This window comes from Periplaneta americana, chromosome 11 (assembly GCF_040183065.1).
Source record: "Periplaneta americana isolate PAMFEO1 chromosome 11, P.americana_PAMFEO1_priV1, whole genome shotgun sequence".
In the NCBI taxonomy this organism is placed as follows: Eukaryota; Metazoa; Arthropoda; class Insecta; order Blattodea; family Blattidae; genus Periplaneta; species Periplaneta americana.
The window spans coordinates 162639938-162663942 of record NC_091127.1 but is presented as its reverse complement, the minus strand read 5'-3'; the positions used below and the strand labels follow the sequence as shown (position 1 = coordinate 162663942).

General features: G+C 34.6%; 2 protein-coding genes across 2 annotated transcripts in view; one reads left to right on the top strand and one right to left on the bottom strand.

Moving 5' to 3' along the window:
* Positions 1–14795, top strand: part of LOC138709536 (esterase E4-like) — a 29902-nt gene extending 15107 nt beyond the window's left edge. The window contains exons 7-10 of the mRNA XM_069840366.1: positions 5799–5977; positions 9217–9367; positions 11018–11150; positions 14549–14795. Coding sequence (XP_069696467.1) covers positions 5799–5977; positions 9217–9367; positions 11018–11150; positions 14549–14699 — 614 coding nt within the window. The 3' untranslated portion in view covers positions 14700–14795. The remainder of the gene's footprint in view (positions 1–5798; positions 5978–9216; positions 9368–11017; positions 11151–14548) is intronic.
* Positions 14796–20060: 5265 nt separating this feature from the next.
* The window catches only part of LOC138709535 (esterase E4-like), a 35671-nt gene continuing 31726 nt past the window's right edge, over positions 20061–24005 (bottom strand). Inside the window, exon 10 of the mRNA XM_069840365.1 lies at positions 20061–21292. Coding sequence (XP_069696466.1) covers positions 21106–21292 — 187 coding nt within the window. The 3' untranslated portion in view covers positions 20061–21105. The remainder of the gene's footprint in view (positions 21293–24005) is intronic.

Sequence of the window (24005 nt, the reverse complement as noted above, 5' to 3'; positions counted from 1 at the left end):
CCCAACGATTAAAATCATGGTTTATTTTGATGCTGAGAAATTAAAATTTATAATGACATATAAACAGATTTTCTTACTTTTTATGGAAATGGAGAAATTTAGATTTTTCCTCATTAAGACGCCTTTGCCAAGCAAAAAATATTTTTAAAATATATAGTTAGATTCCGCATTGAAAGTATAAACAAATATATATTTTTTACTGATGGAATGTTGATAAGAAAGTATTGAAAATATCAAATAAATAAAATAGATAGTATGCGCGTGAACTAACCAGCTGACTGTGAGGCGGGAGCTAGCCGAGGCAAGCAAGGCCAGGAGATATAAACAAGTGAAGTGTCATGCGTCTAGCAGCGCATGGCTGTGCTAGCTTTATCACAGGTTTTCTGAAATACTGGAGTAAAATGAAGCCCAACGCTCGTTTATCTTCATCTCTCGGCGAGTGCGTGCGGTACTGCACCGTTCAAGTCTAGGCGTGTGAAAATAATTTATTTAATACCCTCGAAACTTATTGCCTTACCACTAAGCAAACAATGCCGAATCCCTCTTAATAATGCAAGGTATTTTTCTCAATTTTTTTTTTTTACATTTTTACAAATGGCCAAAAAGCCTAAAAGTAAGTAAAATCAGATTATCTGTCTCTCTGTGTACAATAAAAATAAGGATTACTTCTTAACATAACCTACCATATGTCAGCTTCAAAATAAGCTCCCGTTCAATGTTCTGCAGTAAATGGTTCCAGAGTTCTGAGCGCTGAAAGAGGCTTGTTTTTATAAAATACGCTAAATTTGTCGCTCAATAGTACGAAAACCGTTTGACTTTCGATAGCATATTTTTGTAAATGCACTCTCCTCAGCACCTTGTATAAATAGGGAAAAAATTAGAGTATAAAAAATGCGAGGTCTTTTACTGATCGATTTCATATGGAATAGCCCGTACATAATTTATTATTGAACGATTTTATAATAGGCCTATTATATTTTCAGTAATATTGACTAGACAAGTATGATAATACCACAATTTAAAGAGGAATATTTCAATTTCGTACTGCCATCTGAGTTCCATTGTTATTTAGCGGGAAACATCTACATCATTGTTGAAGAAAATGGTTGCCCTATCAACAGACTGTAGGCCTACCTAGTTTATGCACGAACACGCTCGATGTATGAATACTGTCACGTTTTTTCGCGTGTTCGAACAGCAATTTAACGTCCTGATCCTCCCTCCGAAGGTGTTGTGAACAGTTTCGCGACAGAGGACGATTATATCATCAAGGAAAAGGACACATAGGAAAGCCAAGTGTTGACTGAATGGGTCAAAGTTTCATGCGGAACCTTCAGAAATCAATTCGGAGAGACAGTCGACAACAGACAACAACTTTGCACATGGCCACTCCGTTCACCGGATTTCAAAGTGTGTCATTTCTTCTTGTGGGATTACGTCCTTTCAATTCAAATGAAGTTGTCCAGATCTGACTGGGACAGGCTGAAGGTTTGACCACTTAGCCACCGCAGGATCATACTGCGCTTAGTAACACATATTGTAATGCCGTTTAACGTAATTTTTTATTAAACCTTGTGTTATTGCATGCAAGACATTGCGCATTGGAATTTCCATTTCCACGGTCCATTTCCCTTCCTCTTTCCCTGTAGGAAAAGAATTTAGATTTAGGGCGGAATTCATAGTCGTCACTTATAAATGAGTGAACCCTTAAGTGGTTACTTATACTCATTTCTAATTCATAGTTGTCCCTCATTCACATAATGAGTGATTACTTAAGTGAGCTGATCTGTACCCTTAAGTGACCACTCATTTTCAAAATGATAATAATAATAATAATAATAATAATAATAATAATAATAATAATAATAATAATAATGATTTATTTAACCTGGCAGAGTTAAGGCCATACGGCCTTCTCTAACACTCAATCAGGAGTAAAAACTGCGTTATAGAAACACTACAAATTTACAAAGTACACACAAAACTGAATAAGATAATAATAATAAAATGTAAACAACAAGTAAAAAGAAATCAGACATAATATATAACATACAGAAAGAAAGGAAAAAGCATAATAAAATGTGAACAGCAGGTCAAAAATAAATGAGGCCTACAAAGTATAAAAAATAAGACAATTATTGATAATAATAATAATAATAATAATAATAATAATAATAAATAAGAATAGTAATGATAATAATAATGGTAATAATATTAATAATAATAATAAATAAAATAATAATAACAGGCCTAATAGTAATAATAATACTAATAGTAGTAATAAAATAGTGCAGTACAAAGCATACAATGAATACAATATTTTTAAGTACACACAGTAAGGAAAATTATGTTTATATATAGCTCAACTTATCACATTAGAGATATACCATTATCGGAAAATATGAAAACAAAAATATAAAATAAGTTAAATATCACTAAAACATAAAAAAATGTGAATACGTGGAAACATGCAATACAACACTTGTCATAATAGTAAGTTAGTTTGGCAACTCGTCATAAGATAATTTTCTAACTTGGATTTGAAAGATTTCAATGTTCGGCAGCCCTTAGATACTGAGAATGATTTTGAGGATTTTATGGAGTTTGTTGAACGAAATGAGGAAAATATACGTGTCCCAAAGAGGTATATTAGAGACATGGAGAATCCTCTGGAAATGTATAGTGAACTGGAATTTAAGAAGTGATATCGTTTTCAGATCAATTCGAAGTTGTTGCTCTAGCCAAATTCATCGTTATTTATTTATTTATTTACTTACTTACTTACCGGTATTTATTTATTTAACACGGCAAAGCCCCAATTACTTTAGACAGTACAGATATTTGTTAAAAAACATAGAATTGCATATAACATGAAAAAAGAGATAAAGCAGATACAAGTGAAATTAAAAATTAAAAAAAAAAAAAAAAAAAAAAACAAATAGATACGGTACTACCTACATAAAAGACACAGATCTAGATATAAATGAAAAATACCAAATAAAATAAATAAAAAAGAGTTAAGTATAGATGTCATAGCCAAAAATGTAAAATGTAGCTATAATTGGCAAATTACAGAGTGAATATAACACTATGTTAATAAATTCAATATACAGTATTATATAGTAGGCCTAATAGGCTTAATTTATTTATTTAAGAAATTCACTACTACAGAACACGTGTTCCAATTAGTAGGATATCTGATTATAACTATGACTGACATGCAACTAGAATTTAACATATCATGAAACTATTGCTGTATATAACTTATTCAGTACAATAATATTGATAACTGGTTGCTATAGCAACTCCACATGCAGAGCTGCTTTCGATTAGTTCAATGAGAGTCAGCTTTTGTTATGACGTCATGTCCGGCATCTTTAAGTGAGCACTCATTACGTGAAAATAAGTGTTGTGTATGAATTCGGAATTGACTTAAGGGTTCCCTTATTATAAGCAAGCACTTATTACTTAAGGGTTCACTCATTTTATAAGTGACGACTATGAATTCCGCCCTTAATGTCGTATCATTCATCTTCATCATCTCATTCCATAGCCATGGTCAGGTCATAACGTATGTCTTCGTCCGCTAGCAGGAGGGGCGTCCTCTCCGAAACAGTCTCTGGGTCAAGCCTTTTGCAATATCTCTGCCAGGATTCATTCCTTAAGAGCGCATCCGACCTGACAAATGGCGCCTTTAGCATGTTACCATGGCAACCATTCAAATCATCCAATCACAAGAGACACGTAACCATGGTAACGGGACGGTGTTGCCTTGTCTATGTTTACGAGTTGCACGTGAATACCAGGGCTTAGTGGTGAATACAGTGGCCGGAATGACTGAGTTGGCTGGTTAGCGCGTGCTTTGTGTGAATTAAAAATATTATTTAGTTGTATTATTGTTTTAGTGTATCGATAATTATTGTGTTTAAATTATATTACACTATTATCTTCGTTGTTATTGGTAGAGTGTGTGTTTTCTAGTTTCTGTTAGAGTTTTTAAATAGATGACTTGTGCAATGTTGGAAGGAAGGAAAGGCAGGCGGAGAATAAAGAATATTGGACAAGGTGCCCCGTTAAAGAGTCAAGCGCGAGAGATGATGTGTTATGTAAGAGAGTATTTTGACAGGAGAAAAGATAATGGCGGGCCTCTTTTACCTTTGGCGCAAGTCGTAATGAGAACTGTTGGTTATATTAAAATTAATAAGAGCACTGTTACCAATATTTGAAAAGAAAAAGGCCGTGCAGATTTTTAATTATAAATATTTTTACAGTTTACAATTTTTTCAACGCCTTTCTAACAATATTACATTGAAGAATACCGACACTCATAAAAGTAGAGGCTTCGTATTAAATTAAAACTGTTTTTACAGTTTACAGTCCTTTCGACGCTTTTCTAACGGTATTTACATTGAAGAATACCGGTACTATTACTACTACTACTAATTATTATTATTATTATTATTATTATTATTATTATTATTAGTCTATTATTATAGGCTAATAAAAATAATAATGTATACAAAATTTAATGCCTAGTGTTCAACAAATTGGTTAGAAATGTATGTGTTCATGTCAGCCGTTCATTACTGCACTCTATCGGCAGCGCGCTCGCTTACACGAAAGATGGACAACATGACAACATTGCTCCCCCTTCTCTATAAGCTGTCAAGTCGGAAGTAGTTTTGGTCAAGGTACAGAAGGGCTGTCGGAATGGACCCTGTGCTTGGCATTATGAACTAAAGGCGGGAGGGGGAGTGTAGACGGCCCGATGGTTGTGAGGGTGAGAGGTCTCATGCAGCCGATGGGCTGGTACACCTCATTCTATTCATCCCATAATTCGGGGTACACAATAGGCCACTGTCGAGCCGACGTACTGAAGGATCGTCCCTAACTCGCCCCTAACCACTCAATACTGCTACTGCTACTACATAACTTCGACGAAAGTTTCTCTCTATAGTCCCGTCGCTCTAATTTCCGGCAGCCAATAGCGTTGCAGGTCGGCTACATTTAAACGTGTGCGTCTTGTGATTCGCTGAGGAAGACGTTATTCATTTCTTAAGGCTCGATAAATACTTAATATAATCGCCCGCCATTTTGGCTCTTTCGTTGGCGTTCGCAGAAAGCAAACGAAGACGTCATTTGCCGCTCAATTATTTGCTGAATTACAGTGCGTTTGATTTATTATCATTGGAGCTACGACATTATAATGTTTAACGGTGTGGCAAATAAATTGCTCTATGGTAGCTCGGCAACGAAAGAACAAAAATGGCGAACGATATTACCTACCTAGACTTTATAGAGCCTTCACTTCCTAAGACGTAAGCAAAGAGGAGGAGTCACGCCGGGAATAATAGCGTCGCGACTATAACATCCATATTTTTCCGTTCCTTCTATTGGGCTCAAGGTACAGAATAGAAAAATGGGTTATTTATGTTAGTAACATGCTATTGTAAATAATGTTAATGTAACAAAAAATCTAGAACAGACGAAGAAAGTAGTAAGCAAATAAATTAAAAAAATTCGTAAAATATACGAACAGTAGTGTACGCGAATAATTTTCATTATCATTCTTTTGTTAAGGAAGGACAAGGAAAGCTTTTTTTTTTCTTTTTTTTTTTTTTTTGTAAATAAATGTGACATACAACTAAAATGCGTTGCATTGAGAAATGTCAATTTTAATTAATCATTTGCACCACTGAAAAGGGATATGAAGTATTTACGAAGCAGATGATATTCAATTGGAATGGAAACGATAGATTATTAATGTAATAATTAAATTTACTTTTAATTGTTTTCAGGAATCTTTAGTGACGGACTGGAAGAAGTATTTGAACGAGATTTTTTTGAACTCGCGCCGATGGTTCTGTACTACAAGGAAACTTCGCGCGACACCCTGGACATAACTAGGCGCCTCGCCAGGTTTTACTTCAGTGAAGACGATCGGATCACCAACAATACGATCATGCAGTTGGTTGACGTACGTATAATGTATTACTACCAGATTACCGTTACATATAATGTATTTGGATTTCGTAAAATGTATCCAAATAATTAATGATAAATCCCTAAGATATATGATGTGTGATGTGTGATGATATGTGATGTGTGATGTGATATGATGTATGATATGATATGATATATCATGATGTGATATGTGATATGATATGATATATGATATGATGTGATATGATATATGATGTGATATGATATGATATGATATATGATATGATGTGATATATGATATGATATATCATGATGTGATATGTGATATTATATGATATATGATATGATGTGATATGATATATGATGTGATATGATGTGATATGATATGATATATGATATGATGTGATATATGATATGATGTGATATATGATATGATATATCATGATGTGATATGATATGATATATGATATGATATATCATGATGTGATATGATATGATATGATATATGATATGATGTGATATATGATATGATATATCATGATGTGATATGTGATATGATATGATATGATATATGATATGATATGATATATCATGATGTGATATGTGATATGATATGATATGATATATGATATGATGTGATATGATATATGATGTGATATGATATGATATATGATATGATGTGATATATGATATGATATATCATGATGTGATATGTGATATGATATGATATATGATATGATTTGATATGATATATGATGTGATATGATATATGATGTGATATATGATATGATGTGATATATGATATAATATATCATGATGTGATATGATATGATATATGATATGATATATGATATATGATATATGATAATGATATGATATGATATATGATGTGATATGATATGATATATGATATGATGTGATATGATATATATGATATGATGTGATATATGATATGATATATCATGATGTGATATGTGATATGATATGATATGATATATGATATGATGTGATATGATATATATGATATGATGTGATATATGATATGATATATCATGATGTGATATGATGTGATATGATATATGATGTGATATGATATGATATATGATATGATGTGATATATGATATGATATATCATGATGTGATATGATATGATATATGATATGATATGATATATGATAATGATATGATATGATATGATATGATATATGATAATGATATGATATATGATATGATATGATATGATATGATATATGATATGATGTGATATATGATATGATATATCATGATGTGATATGATATGATATATGATATGATATGATATATGATAATGATATGATATGATATGATATGATATATGATAATGATATGATATATGATAATTATATGAAAAGTTCGCGGGAAAAACGATTAATGCCACAGTTTTCTTAAGGTTGATGTCATTACCTAATTCAATGGATCACTGCGAAATTTAATGTTGTTATTATGAAATTGGTAAAGAGGAGAATTATCACCACGAATACAGTAAACCTTTCCTTTATTTTCTATAGAAACAGCACTACATCTTGCAGTTATAGACTCAATTAGATCATTATCTAATCCTTAACAGAAATGTGACACTCATCGTTTTTCCCGCGAACTCTTCATATGATATAATTATATTACCTAGGTATATACAGAGTGTTAAAAAGTATCCAATATTTTAGGTGGTGATAGTATGCATCAAAACAAGGAAAAATGGATCCTACAGCACATACTTTCTGAGATCTCAGCATTAAGTTCATAGGAGGTGCTCAATGTGACGTCTATTTATGGCAATGCATTTTTCTGCCCTACAATACAGCAGATAATCATACCGTAGTTGACACCCCTGGCATGGAATATTGATACGTCGCAAGGAATACTGAAAACAAAAGTCTGGTTGCGGATATGAGCGGGGTTCAGCAGAGATGGTGTTGTGAATTTTAGTACTCAGCATGTGTGGGCTGATGAAAATCCCCATGCAGTTGAAGAAACAAGGCATCAGCACCGATTCTCAATCAACGTATGGGCAGGCGTTCTTGGCGATAGATTAAGGGCCATACGTGCTACCACAGAGATTAACTGGGGCTCGTTATCAGGACTTTCTTATTAACTATCTTGCTGGAGAATGTGTCATGTCAGTAAAGACTACAGATGTGGTTCATACACGATGGCACACCAGCACATTTTCTCCGCAATGTGCGTGTACACCTGACGCTGGCATTTCAGGACCGCTGGATTGGTCGGGGAGGTCCTACAACTTGGCCTGCTCGTTCTCCAAACCTAAATCCCCCAGACTTTTGGTTATGGGGACACATGATGAAACTGGTCTACGCCACTCCAATCAACAATGAACAGACATTACAGGATCGCGTCTTCAATGCATGTCAGCACGTACAAGAACAACCAGGTCAATTTCAAAGCTTACGTGATTCCTTACGCCGAAGAACGGAGGAATGCATTGCCCTGAATGGACGTCACATTGAGCACCTCCTATGAACAAGTGTTCAGATCTCAGAAAGTAGGTCTATAATTAATATCACTCTATAAAAGAATTGTATTCCAATGGATACCATCCCATTGTGGAATCCTGGGAAACGAGAATGCGGATGCTTTAGTAAAGAAGGACAGTACTGTTACTTACAGACCTGTTACTAAATCTACTCTGTGAAACAAACAAAATTTGATAACACAATCTCATGGGAAAAAATGGAACTCTCTGCATCATAATCCACAGTAAATTCCCGATTAACACGAAAATCGTCTATAGCTGCATTTAGATTGGCAACAGGCCATGATTGTTTGGCCAAACACCTGCATAGAATTGGAATATATCAGTACCCTGACTGCCCATTGCGCAACTCAAACCAAGAAATGGATTCGGAACACCTCAAAATCTGTGCTTCAGTGGCTGGCCATGATAATATCTTTGAAAAATATTGGAGTGCAAGAGGTCAAATTACTTTATTGTCAAACGCCTGGGATTAGAAAACAACAACAACAACATGTTGTAGGACCCATGTTTATTAGACATTGTTTTCTTGTTTTGATGCATACTATCACCTTCCAAAAGATTGGATATTTTTTAACACTCTGTATATATGATACATGATACAAAAAACTTGAAAGGTAGATCATCCTGCTAGGGTAACTCTGTTATTCTTCATAATTGTTCCATACGCTAATACACAAGCAGAATTGACTAGGTATTTTACTGGTCACGAGTAAATAACATTTTCAAAATCAATTTCGCAGTTAGTAACTGATAGCTGGTTTCTGCGCGGGATAGACAAGGCTGTAAAGCTGCATTCTGTGGTATCGACTGCCCCTGTATACTACTACTGCTTCAGTTACCGTGGAAACACAAGTTTTAGCAGCTTTTACGGAGACGAAACAAGAGAATATGGTAAGAAAATAATAGTTTCTCCCTTTTGGCAAAAGATATCAAAACTGACCCAAAATGCAATAGGCCTACAGATTAAATTCTGTGCTTAAATGTGGCCAATTCATTCAACTCACTAATAGTACGGGGACATCATTTTATTTTTACTAACATTTTTAATATTAACATGGCTATACCTTTAGAGAACCGGAAAAACAGATTGATACCCCCTTCCACGACTGGAGTTCGATGATACTGGCGTAAAACACAAACAAATCACTTTACTAGATATAGGAGGGAAGAAAAATAGTTAATCCATTTACGTAAACTAGGAAATATCGCGATTTTGAGATCGACAATTTTCATTAGGTTTTTGTTTAATCTTAATATAGTACTGTATTAAGAACAAGTGTTTTTACTCACGAACTGAGTTCTCCATGTGGACGTATTCATTATGCAGTGTATATTATACTGTCTACAGCACATTAGCGTACAATACAGAGAATGAAGTTAAATTGAAAAATAATCATAATATGGATATTTAAACATATTTTTGAAAATGGTGGCCGTACATTTCGATACAGGCTTCAATTCTTTTGTGCATATTTTCGCACTATAGACTATTGAATCTAATTCCAATTGCCAGTTTCGTCATTCGTACTAGTTACTTATGTTGAAATGATTTTGTACCTAGTCCATAAAAAAGTACCTTACGTACTGTAAATTCAATCTTCACTTCTGCTCGATCCGAAAAGATAAAATTACTCAGACATACTATCTACTGTCCGTCCAAGTGGTTATGTCGGAGGGTCGTAGAAAGGGAGGAAATCACGTGACAGTTAATTACTTAACGAAGCCCTTTTATTTAAGTTATTTTAAACGGTTGTATAATATTCGTAGACGTCCAATTCCTAACAGAAATTAATGTTCTCAGAAAAGAGCTAAGACAGCCCAGCCACTAGCTGGTGAATAAAAGCTGGTGGGGGAAACCAGGATACGACGTAGGCAAATGGACGACAGTACCTGTGCGAAAATGATTCAATATTGAAAGCTCTTTCGTCACTGGAAAACGCGAACATATTTTTGGAACGTACTGTTTACTATGACCGTAAGGCTGCTATGACTGTATATGCGGTCTTGGATCTGTGTGGAGGACGGTTGAACTTCATTAGTAGAAGGGATGGGTGTGAAGTGCATTCAAAAACTCAGGTACAATAAAAATTGAAGTAAAAATAAAATAATGTCCCTGTATATGTAAATATGATGTTCTGGTAAATGTTTGAAGCCATTACTCATACAAATCTGAATATTATACAGTTTATTTTAAGTTTCCTCAAAGCTTTATTTTTTGCATCAAATTACTAATTGCTATTTTTTATGTTTCGTTAAAGTCGATATCTCATCAATACGAATCGGAATTCATTTGATAAATATGATAGTAGTTATAATGTTGCCTTTTCTAATTGTGTCACTGAATTCAGACGTTCCAACAATGAGAATTAAAGAAGGTATGAAACGCAGTTATTCAGTAACGATTAATTTCACAATATTTTAAATTTATCATTGGACTATAAATATTTTCACATTTACAATAATATTACTATTTATTCTAAAACTGGTAAAGTTCTGGACAATATTTAACGTCACTAAATGCAGTTTTATTGCTCTTTTCAGGTGTTAGTCATCAAGATGAATTATTATATTTGTTTCCATGCAAAGAATTAATGAAAAATATAACATTAACAGATAATGACGATAAAATGAGAGAAAATATGACAACACTGTGGACAAACTTTGCTAAATATGGGTAAGATGTAGGCTATTTATATTAGAATTTAAGTTTTAAATTTTAGCTTAAGTAATTATCTGCTTTTTATATTTCTTGTTTAGAAACTGGTTTTCTATTATTCTGAAGTTTTTATAAAAAAATCTTATTTGAAGAGAAAGTAATTAATTAATATTTTTTCTTAATAATTGTGAAATTAATAATCATAATATAATGGCAACAATATTTTTAAATTAATCGAAAATGTTTATATATTAAATTTTTCATGAAATGGTTGATTACGTAAGTTTTTTTATATTCTCCCCCCCCCCACTTCAAATTTTAGCCACTTTTTCCTTTGAGGGTAAATTTGAAAACATTTAGAATTTGAGGGTAAAGACAATCATAAAACTATATTTATATGGTAATAATAATAATAATAATAATAATAATTCATTCATTTATTTATTGTGTTCTGCCCAAGGGAGGTCTTTCACTGCAAACCCAACATTCTCCACTATTTCCTATTTTCTGCCTTCTTCTTTGTCTCTTCTACACTGCATCTAATAATTTTCATACACAGACTTATTTCAGATTTCAGACACACTACACTATAATGCTACCAGTATATTGAAAATATTTTAGTGAAAATAAAATAAAATATTATCTGATATCTTCTTCTGCCCCGAACTCTTATCCCGTTCACCATTCCTTCCAGTACATCCTTCAGTAGCCAGTTTCTTCTCAGCCAGTGACCCAACCAATTCCATTTTCTCTTCCTGATCAGTTTCAGCATCATTCTTTCATCACCCACTCTTTCCAACACAGCTTCATTTCCTATTTTCTCTGTCCATTTCACAGGCTTCATTCTTCTCCATATCCGCTTTTCAAATGCTTCTAGTTGCTTCTCTTCACTTCGTCGTAATGTCCATGTTTCTCTGCTCCATACAACGCCACATTCCACACAAAGCACTTCATTAGTCTCTTTTTTCTAGATGTTCATTTTTCAGAGGTGCGCAGAAGATGCTCATTTTTCTATTAAAACGTCCTTGTCACTGCTGTTTTCTTTTTCACTCCCTGGCAACAGCTCATGATACTGTTTGTAGTATACCCCAAATATTTGAAGTTACTCACTGTCTCATTTAGAATTCGCAAAATTATCTTCTTCATTAATTATTATTACTGATATATTGTCACTGATATACTGTAACTCTTAAATATTACAGATGATTTTGAAGTGCCAACTAAAGTTCGGTGAAATTCCTCTCGCTTGTTCGCATTTGCCATTTCATTGAATTCACGATGTGGAATCACTAACAATGAAATAGAAATAATAACTAGTAAAAGCATGAAACCTTAGTCACTAACCTTGGTTGGAAAAATTGTTCGTAAAGTACGCCTATCTTGTGCAAATCGCCTGAAACATTTTTACGCTAATTTGAAACGCAATTTCTAAAGTTTCTTCTCTATGAATGCAGTACTTTCTGTTTAATTTGTTAATCAGTATAGACGCGATTTCTCTAAACAATTTTAATTGGCCTACTTATTTTGTACTGGTCATTTCTCTATGAGAAACGTTAAGACTCTATTACTTACCTGAAATGTCTTCTAGCTCCTCTTACAGATTCCATTTTAACATTGCAATAATTTAGACAAACCTTTTCTGCAATAGTATATTACTGACTTCATTTTATTAGCAGTAGATAAGCGCATGAACTACAGTAAAGAGTAACACAACACAGTACGACGTTTCAGCGTAAACTGCAGAGTTCTTTTCTGCCGTGAGGCGCAGTCTTGACGTGTCTGGTGGAGGGGATGGCAGCAGATGCTGAATCAAATGCCAAACCTTCCCTTGCACTTTACATAACCTGAGTCTGTTGTGGTCGTATTGGCATTTTACTTATAGGCCTTCTAATATAATACTATTAACTATATCTTATATCAGATTAAGAATACTAATATAATGATGCTGATGTTAAAAAAATTAAAGCCTAATACAGCTACTGATTACAATAGTAGCTATACTAATACTACTATTCTAAATAGATAGATAGATAGATAGATAGATAGATAGATAGATAGATAGATAGATAGATAGATAGATAGATAGATAGATAGATAGATGAAAAATAAATAAATAAATAAATAAATAAATAAATAAATAAATAAATAAATAAATAAATAAATAAATAAATAAATAAATAAATAAATAAATAAATAAATAAATAAATAAATAAATAAATAACTAAATAGACAAACAAACAAATAAATATTTTTTATTTTATTTTATTGGGTTATTTTACGACGCTGTATCAACATCTAGGTTATTCAGCGTCTGAATGAAATGAAGGTGATAATGCCGGTGAAATGAGTCCGGGGTCCAACACCGAAAGTTACCCAGCATTTGCTCGTATTGGGTTGAGGGAAAACCCCGGAAAAAACCTCAACCAGGTAACTCGCCCCAACCGGGATTCGAACCCGGGCCACCTGGTTTCGCGGCCAGACGCGCTGACCGTTACTTCACAGGTGTGGACAACAAATAAATAAATAAATAAATAAATAAATAAATAAATAAATAAAAACGTGAAAGAGCAAGAGCAAGAACAGACAGACAGACGGACGGACAGACGGGCAGACAGACAGACAGGCAGATAGATTAAAAATAAATAAATAAATAAATAAATAAATAAATAAATAAATAAATAAATACGTGAAAGAGCAAGAGCAAGAACAGACAGACAGACGGCCGGACAGACGGGCAGACAGACAGATAGATTAAAAATAAATAAATAAAGAAATACATAAACACAAATAAATAAGTATATAAGTAAATAATTAAATTAATTAATTAAAAATAAAAACAAATAAATATTTTATATTTACATCAATAATAATAATATTATTATTATTATCATTATTATTATTATTATTATTATTATTATTATTATTATTATTAGTAGTAGTAGTAGTAGTAGTAGTAGTAGTAGTAGTAGTATCTGGGAGACCGAGTACCGTATCGGTTGGTAAAGGAGAGATAAAGGCATAAATACAGTATATAAATCCCACAAGGGTAGCTGCCCTTCAGTAAGGGTTGCCAAAAGACACAGCATACTAAACAAAAAAAAAAATAAACATTTGTGTTATGATTATTTTCAAATGAAAGCTACCCTTGGGAAAGTATGTTTATTCAATAATTATTAATAATCAGATACAATATAAAGAAATTTTGGTGTACAGGTGATTACGTAAAATCTGAACAGAATATTTCATTACATTAAAATCAGATAAGTTATGTTATTTCGAAAGACTGTTAATACTAAGTGACATTCATCAGTGCCATAAAGTGTCAATATTTCTACAGGAAAAATCATATCTCGTGAATGGAAAATAGGGAACTACAATGTTTCAATGAAAATGTCGTATGTGTTTCTTATCAACAGAGATCCCACTCCGAGAGATGGCGTCAGATGGGAACCTGTATCGCACAGCAACATTCAATTTGCCGAATTGGATCTGTCAGGGTTGCTAATGACTCGAGGGAAAGTTGCAGGACGAGCAACATTTTGGGACAGTTTGAAGATAGATGACTAAATGTTCGAAGTGTATGTTTAAATGTTTATTGTACAAAATAAAACTATCGCTAATATGTTTTCGCGGGATATCAGCCGAGTTAAGATTTTGGAATGCTCCAAGCTTTCGATTGCTATCTCTGCAGCCATCTTCAGGGAAGTGATCTTCAGGGAAGTGATCTTCCCTGAAGATGGCTGCAGAGATAGCAGTCGAAAGCTTGGAGCATCCCAAAATCTTAACTCGGCTGATATCCCGCGAAAACATATTAGCGAACCAACGCCGAGAAAGCCTCAAATCATACAAAATAAAACTATGCTTGTAAAGAAACAAATGTTCTTTTTTATTACCATAGTTTACGAACACTTATAGAATTACTGTGGTGGCGTTATCGAATACAAATCTAGCAAACTCTACTTCGATTCCCGGCTAGGAACTGGACTTGTCTCATGTGACCTGGGTATGTTGGTTGTCCTGTGCTGGCTGTGCACGATACAGCTCAGATTGGCTTGGAAAATTATAACGCTTATAAGTTTTGAATGTCTAATTTGGTCATCATGATGCGCACATGAGTGCATGTGGAACAATACTGGAATGTAGATCATCACCATGGATTCGTCCTATCAAACCTATAAGAATTTGAAGCAGCAGCTTGATATTGACACTTAGTAGATGTTGTATGATTATCTAAATATAGACTACAGGGACATCATTTCATTTTTACTTCAATTTTTATTGTACCTGAGTTTTTGAATGTACTTCACTCCCAACCCTTCTACTAACGAAGTTCCTCCACACAGAACCAAGGCCGCAGTACTGAGTTAGTGATTATAGTACGTTTCAGAAATATGTTCGCGTTTTCCAGTGACGAAAACTTCCAACATTCAATCATATTTTCGCACAGGTACTGACGTCCGTTTGCCTACGTCGCATCCCGATTTCCCCCACCTGCTTCTGCTCGCTCCACTGTAAAGACTAGTGGCTGGGCTTTCTTAGCTCTTTTCTGAAAACATTAATTTCTGTTAGGAATTAATTGGACGTCTACGTAATACTATAAAACTGTTTAAAATAACTTAAATAAAAGGGCCTCGTTAAGTAATTAACTATCATGTGATTCCCCCTCCCCCTTTCCACGATCTTGCTACATAACCACTTGGACGGACAGTAGATAGCATGTCTGAGTAATTTTATCTTTTCGGATCGGGCAGAAGTGAAGATTGAATTTACAGTACGTAAGGTACTCTTTTATAGAGTAGGTACAGAATTATTTCAACACGAGTTACTAGTACGAAGAACGAAACTGGTAATTGGGATTAGGTACAATAGTCTATAGTGCGATAATATGCACATTACAACTGAAGCCTGTATCGAAATGAACGGCCACCATTTTCAAAAATGTATCTAAATATCCATATTATGATTATTTTTCAATTTAACTTCATTCTCTATATTGTACGCTAATGTGCTGTAGACAGTATAATATACACTGCATAATGAATACGTCCGCATGGACGGCTCAGTTCATGAGTAAAAACACTCATTGTTAATACAGTACTGTATTTTGATTAAACAAAACCTAATGAAAATTATCACATTCAAAATCGCGATATTTCCTAGTTTACGTAAATGGATGAACTACTTTTCTTCGCTACTGTACCTAGTAAAGTGATTTGTTTGTATTTTACGCCAGTATCATCGAACTCCAGTCGTGGAAGGAGGTAGCAAACGGTGTTCCCGGGTCTCAATCATTAATCCAAAGGTATAGCCAGGTTAATATTAGAAATGTTAGTAAAAATAAAATGATGTCCCTGTATAATTTGAACTGGTAATGGAAATTACGGGATAACGGCTGAACGGATTTTAATAAACGACCCCTCATTTTGAAGCTTTGAACCCAAAGTTTTTCAGAAAAATAGTAGTTTTCAGTGAAATGTCAGTTTTCCTACATAATTTTCCTATTTTCCAAAATCCATCTTTCGTCAGTGTTGAGAACTAATTAATTGCATTTATTTCAAAGCGTGTTTACCTTTATAAAGGCGATATAAAAGTTATAGCCGAATTAATAATGCGTTTGCGTGTACAAAAACACTCCCAAAAATAATATACACTTATGAAAAAAAAATTAATGAACAATATTTTCACCGTTACAATTACACATTATATAAAAACTAAATACAGTGAAACCTCTCCTTACGGACACCCCCAAGATACGGACACTCCTCATATACGGAGAGATTTTTATGTCCCAACTGAAATAATGTAGAAATAATGGTAAATTTAACTCTCATTTACGGACACTCTCAGATACGGACACGGACAGCTGTTTCACAGTCCTAAAGCTTGCTGTACTTCCTGACTGCGAACAGAACTTGGATTTCAAGACCTAATGTGTTACAAAAATGGAAAATTTAGTACAGAAATTCTTTAACATGAAAGAGTAAGGCCCAATTGTATAAAACTCCCTGACTAAAGGTCAACTTTGATCGAAGATCGAAAAGTGAACCGAGTTCAGACACTTCTTCTATTGTATAAAACTTTTCTGCGATCAAATTACCTTGGTTCAAATGCAATCTAAGTTCACGTGAAAAGGATTTGGCAACATCGCATAAACAGGTGAAATACGTGATGCGCGGACAGGTTCGTTCAGTGTTGCCAATCTAGCGACTTTAACTCTTTTTCAACAACAATTTCTTTTAACTTTTATATTGCTTAAATAGGGATTTAGCGACCTTTTTAGCATCCCATAGTGATAAAATTTAATCTTTCTTTGTTGATAATGAGAAATCTAGCGACTTTACAACTACTTTTTGGCGACTTTCCGTACACTCTGTTGGAGACACTGGTTTTTTGTGCAATGTAAATAATGGTGGACAATAAGAAGAAGGTTGACTGTTCTCCGAGTTGTTATCATGTTATGGTGTTTGATACTGCTAAACATAATAAAACTTTATAAAACGACAATTTTCGTTTAGTAATACATTTAATTGAAAATTTATGAATGTACCTACCATATCCATTAATAATTAATGGTTGTTATAAACATAATATAATTATAGGTTATGTTATTTGATACTGCTGAACACGATAGAGCCTTATAAAATATAAGAATGTTTGTGTATTAAGGCAAGAAATTGAAAGAAATATATATAAATGTACCTATCATATCTATTAATATTATTAATAATGGATATTTTATTTGCACAGTCTGTCGCTCGTATATTTCAAACAGAAAAGAAATAACTGAACTTGGATCATCTAACTTAATCGGAGAAATTTCTTCAGTCAGAGTTGACTTTAGTTTGAGACAAATTAATCTCAGATTAGACTTTATACAACACAAAATTCCAAGTTCAGCTGAAACAAGGATCAATTTAACCTCTGATCTAAGATTAAATGGTTTATACAATCGGGCCTAAGGGTCTTATAGGCTACCTCTAACCCATGCGGGCTACCCCTTGTTAGCTGGAAGCGGGTGGATAAAGTCTTAAAATGTAACCTGTCTGATGGGTCCAAGGTTTCCGCGATCGTGAAATTGTATTCGACACATGATAGGGTTAGCAGGATTATTCTCTCCACTTCAATCAATTGTTTTGTTTCGAGAGACATGGCACCTGAACGTAAAGGTTAAGTTGAAAACTGTAAATTACAGTACTGCATAACTGTAAAACTAGAATAAAATTGCATCGCACAGTACTGTATTTTCCTTTTTAGGTCTTATCTACTGTAGTTCAAAGTTGCAAAGAATTTATTGTAGTACTGTACTGTATTTAGAATTAAACTACAGTAATACATTTCATTTAAAGCGTGAAGGGATATATAATGCATATTATAAATTTACTGTTAGATTGGGGAGCCTCCCTCCCAATAAAGGACACCTCCCAGATGCGGACAGATTGTTACGTACCTTCGATGTCCGTAAATGAGAGGTTTCACTGTATAAACATTTACATAGAGATAATAAATTTTACAGGAGAAAAAGTTCGTCCAAAGGGCTGGACTCTGGACCCAAAACGCTCATTGCATTTCCGCGTGGAATAGCAATACTTAAGCGTTGACGCGAATAAGTAGCAATGGAGATCAAAATTTGGCCGATTTGAGATACCAAAACTTTAGCGTAAATCCGTCACTGAGAAATGCTTACCTTTCTGTCTATTCGTCTCAGCCAGAGAAGATGGAGTGAGGAGTATTTCTTCTAACAGCCTTCACTGTATGCCATGAATAGATTGCGGGCTGATACGTGGGCAGCAATGAATCTCCGGGTTCTCTAAAAGCCAGAAGTAAGGAACCAAAACAGAAGTACCTGCTAGGCAAGGGGTTTGAAGAGGGATAATGATCCCGGTATTTAATATTTTCGTAAGTCAATATTTTATTGTATTAGAATACATTATGTTTTCTAATCCTTATATACTTTCTTCTAATCGTGTAATAGTCAATTAAATCGCACTCGGGTTTTGATTTTCTCTAGATAAATCAAAACCTCTAGTGAGAATAACTGTAGATAAATTCACATGTTACTAAAACAGCTGCAAAAAGTGGTCTTAATTTTAATCTTAAAGACATTATTTATGGAAAGAACTTCCGTAACCATGAATTTCTGAAAATTTTTAATTATAGGGATCAAAAAATGCAACATTATGATTTTGTTTTTCTGTCTTGTAATATACAAAACAAGGTAATTAAAAAACTATCTATGATATCATGTGGTGATTATAGTATATGGTATGGTATTGTCAAAATAAACACTGATTTTTATCAAAACCTATAGTAGTTGATTAGCTATACAGGGCTTTCATTTCAAAACTTCCCAGTCTAAATAACTAATTAGGTATTTAAACTGAATTAAATTTAAACAAAAAATAGGTCAATTTAGTTATCGAGCGGGGGAGTCTGAAACCAGGCTTCATTGCATTTTAGATTTCACCCCCACCCCCAGCCTCCCCCGCTTTGAAATTTCAAATGGCACCCATATATTCCAATGGGTACCATCCCATTGTGGAATCCTGGGAAACGAGAATGCGGATGCTTTAGCAAAGAAGGGCAGCACTGCTACTTACAGACCTGTTACTAAATCTACATATTACTCTGTGAAAAGATTTATTAAATCTACATACTTAGACTTCAACAAACAAAATTTGATAACACAATCCCAAGGGAAAAAATGGAACTCTCTGCATCATAATCCACAGTTGATTCCCGATTTACCACGCAAATCGTCTGTAGCAACAGCCATGATTGTTTGGCCAAACACATGCATAGAATTGGAATATATCAGTCCCCTAACTGCCCATTGTGGAACTCAAACTAAGAAAAGGATTCGGAACACCTCAAAATCTGTGCTTCAGTGGCTGACCATGATAATATCTTCGACAAATATTGGAGTGCGGGGATTATTCCTGTGTTCGTCCATGGTCTGGAATTTAGGTTAAGTTTAGATTTAAGACCTCTCCTGGCACTACATTATCATAATCATCCTATCACATCATCGGGGTAATGTAACTCCGCCTTCCAGGCGCCCCAACCTCAGAAGTGGGTTACAACTAAGCCACAGCCAGGAGAGAAGACCAGAAATGTCGAAAAGACAACCTGGTGACATTGGATAAAAAGAATTGGAGTGCAAGAGGTCAAATGACTTTATTGTCAAACGCCTGGGATTAGAAAACAACAACATACTTAAATATGAAAGAGTATTCAATTGTTTATATACACATTCATTTGTTTTCGCACCTTTTGTTTTCTATCGTCGCCTGGCAACCTGGATTGTTGTTATTGTTGATTTAGAGCTGAAGAGAATAAAGCTACAAAAACTTACTGAGCATTTCTTGTAATAGTTGTGTTTGTGTATTAAATTGTTTTAAAATGGTGTATACCCTCCAAGAGAGAACATAAATCATCCTTATTGATTAAATTTTAGGAACTACACAAAATAAGCTGTGTTTTCATCCTACAAACAACTGATAATAACAAAAATACAGGTTGCCAGGCGACGATAGAAAGCAAAAGATAGGAAAACAAATGAATGAGATGTATAAATAAGCCTGGTTTCAGATTCTCCCTCAATTCTAAATTGACGTGTTTTTTGTTTAAATTAAATGCAACTTAAATAATTAGTTATTTAAACTGGGAAGTTTTGAAATGAAAACCCTGTATATCTCTACTTTTTAGTAAAGAAGTACTCCACAAACAGTGATGCTGACAAATTGCAGCTCACAATCTACTCGTAATATTAGTAAAAAAATATATACTGACAATTGTTGGAACTATATTAGTTCAATTACTAAACTCTGTTTAGTGTATTATACCTTCACTTTTACACTTCATTGCGAAAGTCGGTTGCAATCTATTGCTATAGATGGGAGGGGAAAGCACGTGAGAAACATGAAGGCGAAATAAGTTTGTAAAGAACTGCTCTACACATGATTTTCACCATCAATTACAGCTCGTCCTTGCCAGATTTTATTCTGCTTGTGAAAGGCATGGATGTCCAAAAGTTCGCTCGTTCTTTGTAAAGTCCGGCCTCCATTTTCAATCCATCATTCTTGATGCGGGCATACTCAAGAACATTGGGCGACGAAACAGGCAGCCATTTATTCTTCTTGTCGTTTCCTGGAGTTGGATCTCTACAACAAAAAGAAAGACAATTTACTTGTAAGTCCCTAAAGCAGTGGTGGGCAAAATGAACGCAACCCACAAGACAGGATTTAAATGGGAACTACATACTGTGGGAGGGGTTGCACTCTACAGTGCAGTGACGGATTTACAGATAGTTGCGCCACTAAACGACATTTCATACAAGTTGAGAGGAAGCAAAGGCATTTCTTTCCCCTTCTACTTGCCCAGAGTCCGTCAGTAACAGATCAGTAGCTGTTACCTCTTATACCTGCACCCCTCCCCCCAAGTTCTACACACAAGAAAATAAAATATTAAATAAAGTACATAAGTGGATATAAAATACAGTGACACAGATGTTTGACAATTACATGTTTCAGTATATTTTAATGCCTTACTTACAATATTTCCAACTGATAATTAATTAAATTAAGGAATGTCAGTTTCTATTATAAAGTCAGGGGGGAGTGACACAGTGCAGATTGTCTCATTGTGTATGCTATAGAGTAGCAACTAGCGGTGAAGAAAACATTTATCTTCTGCTGTCAGTAGCTTTTTAATGTGCCAGTTGATATAAACAACATTAACATGCAATATTAACGCTTAGTATAGACTGTCGAAATATAGATTACCGGTAAACATTTTTAATAGTAAGAATTTTCACTATGTTCAAAGTCAATTAGTCGAACGTTAGTAAGATGGACAGTAGCATGTTCCCCTTCACGGATGGTGAAGAGTGTGAGTAGAGGGGAAAGCCTATCAACCAAACTGAAATGAGGATTACACTCCTACCTACCATATGTAATTAGAATAGTCCATTCATGTGATATTTAATTAATCATTTTTCAAAGCATTGTGCATGCTATTTTCAGTTGCGCAAGGAGATGAGCATCCCTTAAGCGGGATCTGTGGTTGGATTTATAAATTTCATTTTAGAAAACAGCTGTTCGCACTGGTAGGTTGATGAATACATACCGTCATTTCCCATAACTAAGATCCTGGAACACAACTATGGTCCACGATACAACCATTCAAAGATCATTGTAGAAGTAACAGACAGTTCGTAGATAGCTGCAGTGACTTGAATTCAAACTACAGTACAGCAAGAATATAGATTTTTTTTTATTGGATTATTTTACGATGCTGTATCAACATCTAGGTTATTTAGCGTCTGAATGAAATGAAGGTGATAATGCCGGTGATATGAGTCCGGGGTCCAGCACCGAAAGTTACCCAGCATTTGCTCGTAATGGGTTGAGGGAAAACCCCGGAAAAACCTCAACCAGGTAACTTGCCCCGACCGGGATTCGAACCCGGGCCACCTGGTTTCGCGGCCAGACGCGCTGACCGTTACTCCACAGGTGTGGACAAGAATATAGATAAACGAGGTACTACGTTATGGAGTACAAAATGTGAATAGTTGTATCGTGGACAATAGTTATGTTCCAGGACCATAGTTATGGGAAATGACGGTACTCATTATTTTTGAAGCAAAGTGTCTAAGCAGTGGATATGTAGTACTGGACATCTTTTAAAAAAAATTCGCCCCCAGTAGACCTTCATATTCTGCTTTCAAGAAGCCATCATTCTGCAAATCCAGTACCTCTAACTGCAATTCTGGGATAACATTTTCAATTTAAACACGAAAAGGAGTGGCAAAAATATTGAAATCTCTCTCCATCCTTTGAAAATCACTGAATCTGTGTTCTTTGAACTCGTATAACAGGTGATCTATTTTAAGAATGTACATATTTAAGTTCGCGTCCTGAATATTTGTAACTGATCCTAAACATGAGAAATGAAAGAACCGCCTTTCTTGTAAGTGTGATATCCTCTCGATTCATATGATTCTGCGAAAGACATTGTATCACTAATGAAGCTCCGTAGTACAGCAATCCAGTATAATCCGCCACGTACACGCGCAGTATTTTAATGGAGTGGGGGAAGGGGAAGGTAGGGGGTAAGTTTGATGCTTCGCTGAGGTCTGACGTCACTGCGGCAATGCCTCAGGAATGCCCACTATTGCCCTAAAGCAATAAAATACAATGTATACCTATATTAAATAATAACAAAAATTAATCTAAAAAAATATTTTTTAACATGGGACGTTTAAGTTGGCACCTGTTTGGGGAAAATATCCGTTACCATTTCTGTAATCATCGTCGTGCTTCTTGATTCTTAGCGGGAGCGCACCTATGCAAGAAAAATATAACATTGGTCCTTACTATGTTCCCTGAGGAGAGAGGAATGTAAGACCAGTCCTGAACAAGAAGTAAATTAACAACCAGAAGCGACTACTAGCTATAGTGCAAATAGGGGAGAGTTGGGTAGTATCGGACATCGGGTAATATCGGACAGTGAGTTTCTTTCATCTACAACCAGATGATAGTACCTGAATGACATGGTTACGTTTCTGTGATGTCGCATAGAGAAACGGATCTATGTCATTCAGGTACTACCATCTGGCGGTAGATGAAAGAAACTCACTGTCCGATACTACCCGATATCCGATACTACCCGACTCTCCCCTATATGAAGAGTATAAAGATGGCGGACAGGTGAATATTTACCTAAAAGCTGTAGCTACACGTTGAAATTCAATCTGACGGTGAAGACGATCAGGAATAACTTGTGCGTTTGCCAAAAACATTATGTGCATTCATAACACAAAATTAAAATCCATTCGAACAAAATTATCTTCTTTAATTCTGACGGAAAAAATGA